The sequence below is a fragment of the Elephantulus edwardii genome, unplaced genomic scaffold (genome assembly GCF_000299155.1).
Source record: "Elephantulus edwardii isolate Elephantulus edwardi_28Jun2011 unplaced genomic scaffold, EleEdw1.0 scaffold00181, whole genome shotgun sequence".
NCBI classification, from domain to species: Eukaryota; Metazoa; Chordata; class Mammalia; order Macroscelidea; family Macroscelididae; genus Elephantulus; species Elephantulus edwardii.
In genome coordinates, this window is record NW_006399931.1 from 438,841 (window position 1) to 443,237 (window position 4,397).

The 4,397-nt window shown below is 46.7% G+C and overlaps 1 protein-coding gene across 3 annotated transcripts in view; it reads left to right on the plus strand.

The window, feature by feature from the left end:
- The first annotated feature begins 1,636 nt into the window (after nt 1-1,636).
- Nucleotides 1,637-4,397, plus strand: part of TNPO3 (transportin 3) — an 88,733-nt gene continuing 85,972 nt past the window's right edge. The window contains exon 1 of one of the 3 annotated variants that reach the window (XM_006896049.1): nt 1,637-1,877. In XM_006896049.1, the coding sequence (XP_006896111.1) occupies nt 1,758-1,877 (120 nt within the window). In that variant the 5' untranslated portion in view covers nt 1,637-1,757. The remainder of the gene's footprint in view (nt 1,878-4,397) is intronic. The other 2 variants (XM_006896048.1, XM_006896050.1) reach the window with 2 other exon arrangements.

The window sequence follows — 4,397 nt, forward strand, 5'->3', positions numbered from 1 at the left end:
CAACAAACAAAATCTGTCTTGCAGGGAATGCAACCAGAATCATCATTATAGGTAAGGACGGTGAAATTCTGTCTCACTTATCTGGGCATGTTTTCAGGAGGAGCCAATACTTTAAAAGAGACATCAAGTTGGGAAAGATCAGTGAAAAAGAGGAAGACTCTTAACATGATGAATTGACCCTGTGACTCCCACAATGGACCTGAGCATGCCAAAAATCTAAAGGATAGTGCTGAACAGAGCAAGATTCAGATCTGTTTATACTTACACTACCATCATTGTCAAATGATGGCAACTACCAACAACAATCCAGAAGCAAACTAAACAAAGGATAACAAGAATTGTGTATGTTTGGGGAGAAACTGATCCGGATTCACATTCTACTTTCATCGTGGGCTCCATCATGTTTGTATTCAGGCAAGTGGACAGCAGTTGACAATGACACATCTTGGGGGGAATATTACATGATGTATTTCTCACTAGGTAAAATGAGGATCTGCTAAGATTGTTAAGAGATAAATTGGTAAGGTTATAAATGAAATTGTAGAACTACAATGTTTTACACATTATAAGCATTAATAAAAAACCAAAACAAAGCAAAGCCACTACCTTTTGGTAGATTCCTAACCCATAATGACACTGTGAAACAATTTCCAAAGCTGTAAATCTTAATGGAAACATACTCCTTCCGTTTTGGTTAGCGGTCCCATGCTAGATCCACCGTGCCTCCCAGGGCTCCTTTAGATTTGCTAGTGCAAAGAAATCGTGATGCTGGAAAACTCTTTTTACATACTGATGGGTTTTACCCAAAATATCTCCATAGTAGATTCTATTCTTTGTGTGAACTGCAAATTGTTAGACCACTGACTTTTGAGTCTCAAAAGAAAGGCATGCACCAAGTTACAATTCAACGTAAGAACGACCTCGCTATTCAGAGTACGCGAGGGCCCTGAAGTTCGGTGTCCCGGTCAACAGAATGAAAGCCTGGGTGCAAGGATTTTGCCTAATTCAGAGTAGACCCTAGTTCACGTTTGTACACTAATTAACGGATTACACACCCGCCTCTTCCACTAGAGGCGCAAGAACAATGATTGGGTCTCCAGCACAGAGGGCAGGAGGGTTGGCCAGAAAAGAGTCTCCGAATGGGAACGATGAGGAAGTCCAAGAGGGAGGAAAGGCCCAGGCTCCACCGCTAAGAAGAATGCAATTTCAGGAAGGGACATAAGACGGTCGTAAAGCTCCAGCCACACGCCAGAAACCGGACCCAAAACGTCTTCTCGTCCGCAGGTCCAGGCTCGGCAGGATCACTTCCGGAAGGGGCGGGAAGTCGGGGAGGCGTGCCGGGAAGGAAGCCGTTTGTAAAGCACCGGGCGGAAGTCGGCCGAAGGTATCCGGTGGCCCTTCCCGTCCGTCAAACGCGTCCGTGCTCCCGTGCGTGGTTTGTGTTTGGCGCGGGTAGACACAGTCTGAGGGCGAGGCGGCAGGGAGGAGGCGAGGGCCTGGGCCCTAGAAGTCTGGACTCTAGTGAGAGCATCGGGGGAGGGAGGGAAAAAGGTAGGAACCTGAGTACGATTTACCCAGTGTTTCCGAGGGGGCAGCTTCCACGCAGAACCCCTCTGCCCTGGTAACGGCCAAAGAGGAGGAGATGGCGCCAGCCAGGGAGCGGCTGTGGCCGAGGCAGTGAGGCAGCGCGAAGGCGGAGCAACCGAAGTCTCGGGAGAAGAGCCAGGGCCGTCGCTGTCTTTCCTGCCATCAGCACCATGGAAGGGACGAAGCCGACTTTGCAGCTCGTGTATCAGGCAGTGCAGGCGCTTTACCACGATCCAGATCCCAGCGGAAAGGAGCGCGCCTCGTTTTGGCTTGGGGAGCTACAGCGATCGGTGAGGGGCCCGAAAGAGGCCGTGCGGGGCTGGGGCGGGGTTGGGACCCGGGCTCGAGGGGGCAGCCTCCACCGGGCTTTCGGCCTCGTGAGGTCCTCCTTGGGGAGGAGCCGCTGCCGCGGGGTGGGGCTGCGAAGCTACGTTGAATCAGCTTCTCGAAAACGAGCGGTAGCTGGTCGGTCGCAAACTGGCCCTCTTCTCATCCCGTAGGAACTGATTTGAAACGATCGAGTTCTTAAGTTTTACGCTTGTTAGTGATTCAGGGGTCCTGCCCCTCCGTTTTCGCCCATCGTCCGCCCAGTGATTGGATGGAGTCAATCCCAGACTTTTCCCACCTTCCTCTTGAGGATGCTTTAACCATCCCTTCCCTTCCGTCCCGCGTGTCCAGGGGTTGCATCTTGCAGTTTTTTCCGGATCTTCACCTTGCTTGCCTATTCTCACCCTAGTTTGAGTTCTTGATTCTCAAAACTTCTCAGGTTTCCAGATTCTTATACATGTCAGTTCTCCTCCCCCCTCCCCTGTGTTGGGATGCCATGGGATTGTCATTTTGCTGCATGTAGGCCTCCTGATGTCCTTTCACTGACTTTAAGATGGACTGTCATTTTTTCTACCCCTATTCTGAGCACTTTATGTGGTGTTGAAGAAAAGCCCTCTGTTAACTATAATTACAAAACTGTTGTACCTGTTGTTCTGCTTAAGCATTCTTTGGTTGGCTTACTTAATGCTTCCTTCAAAAATTTTCACCCTCATCTTTGCAGAGCTCTCCTATGTAGCTGTACTTGTGGTGAGTTTGCTCACATAGGCCTTAGAAGCAAGATTTACTTTTCAGATTGCAGAGTACTGTGAAAACCGAAGAGGTTCATATAAACAGATACAATACCCCATTTTCTGTCTTAATTTTTAGTTCTATACTTTCAAGCATTCTTTCCACACATGTAATTGATTTGATTCCTATGCATACCATCAGGTGAAATACATGTATATAGCTTGCTTTTATGTTTCTTAGAAAACATTTGCAATGAATAAGTCATTGTGCAAAATTCTGTCTCCACCTTCATTTCTGTCACCAAGTCCATGTTTTCCAACTACTGATTCTTTGCTGTTTCCAACTTTCACATTTTAGTCACCTATTATTATTAATGCATCTTGATTGTGTGTTCAGTAGATCTCCGACTGCAAAAGTTTGTAGAAATCTTCTATTTCCTCCTCTTTGGCTCTGGTTGTTGATGCATATATTTGAATGATGGTGTTATTCATTGGACTTCCTTGTATGTGTGTGGATATTAGCCTGTCATGCACAACATTATATTTCAAGATGGATCTAGAAATGACTTTTTTAACTGTTAAAGCAAACCCATTTTTCCTCACCTTTTCGTCTCCAGCATAGTAGATCATATGATCGTCTGACTCAAACTGAGGAGGACCTGAAGTGCTTGCTGCAGAAGGTCAAGGACTACAGCCTTCAATATGGACTGAAGCTCAACATCAAGAATACAAAGATTCTCACTACTGGTGCGAATTCTCACCAGTACTATCCTGCGCCATCATTACATTTCCTGACACACAAGAGCCCACTGCAGCAGTCACCATGTCACTTCACCTGGTTGAGGGTCTTCCTCTTCTTTGCCGACCCTCCAACCTTCTCAACATCATGTCCATCTCCAAGGAATAGCGCCTCCTAGCAATATGTCCAAAGTATGTGAGGTGAAGCCTCGTCATTCTTGCCTCCAAAGAGCACTCCTGCTGCACCCTCTTTAAGACATATCTGTTTCTCTTAGCTGATCATGGGATCTTCAGTGCTCTTCTCCAACACCACAGCTCAAAGGCGTCATCCTTTCTGTCATCCTTATTCATTGTCCAGCTCTTGGATGCATAGCTAGTAACCAGAAAGACTGTGGCCTGAATCAGATGCACTTTAATCCTCAACCTGACATCACTACTGCTCAGTAATTTGGAAAGGTCCCTAACTGCAGATTTTCCCAGTGCAGTGTATCTCTTTGTACTAAGGGTGTTAATCGTGGATCCAAGCAAGATGAAGCTGTTGACAGTTTCAATCTCTCTATGGATTGAGGCTCAATGTCAAGAAGACAAAGATTCTCACGACTGGGCCAATTGACAGCATCAGGATGGATGGTGAAGAGAATGAGATTGTTCACAGCTTCCGTTTGCTTGGCTCCACAGTCAACACTTTGGCACCAGCAGCCAAGAAATTAGAAGACGTATTGTCATGGGAAAGTCTGCTGTTAGGGACCTCTCCAAAGTACTGAAGAGCAATGGTGTCTCTCTGGAGACTAAGGTGTGTCTGATACAGGCCAGGGTCTTTGCTATCACTTGTTATGCATCAGAGAGCTGGACAAATACTAAGGAGGATAGAAGGAGAATTGATGCCTTTGAGCTGTGGTTCTGGGTAAGAGTATTGAGAGTACCATGGACTGCTAGGAAAACAAACAGATTCATCCTGGAAAGGGTCAAACCAGGCTGCTCTTTGGAGGCAAGGATTCTAAGGCTCCGTCTAACATA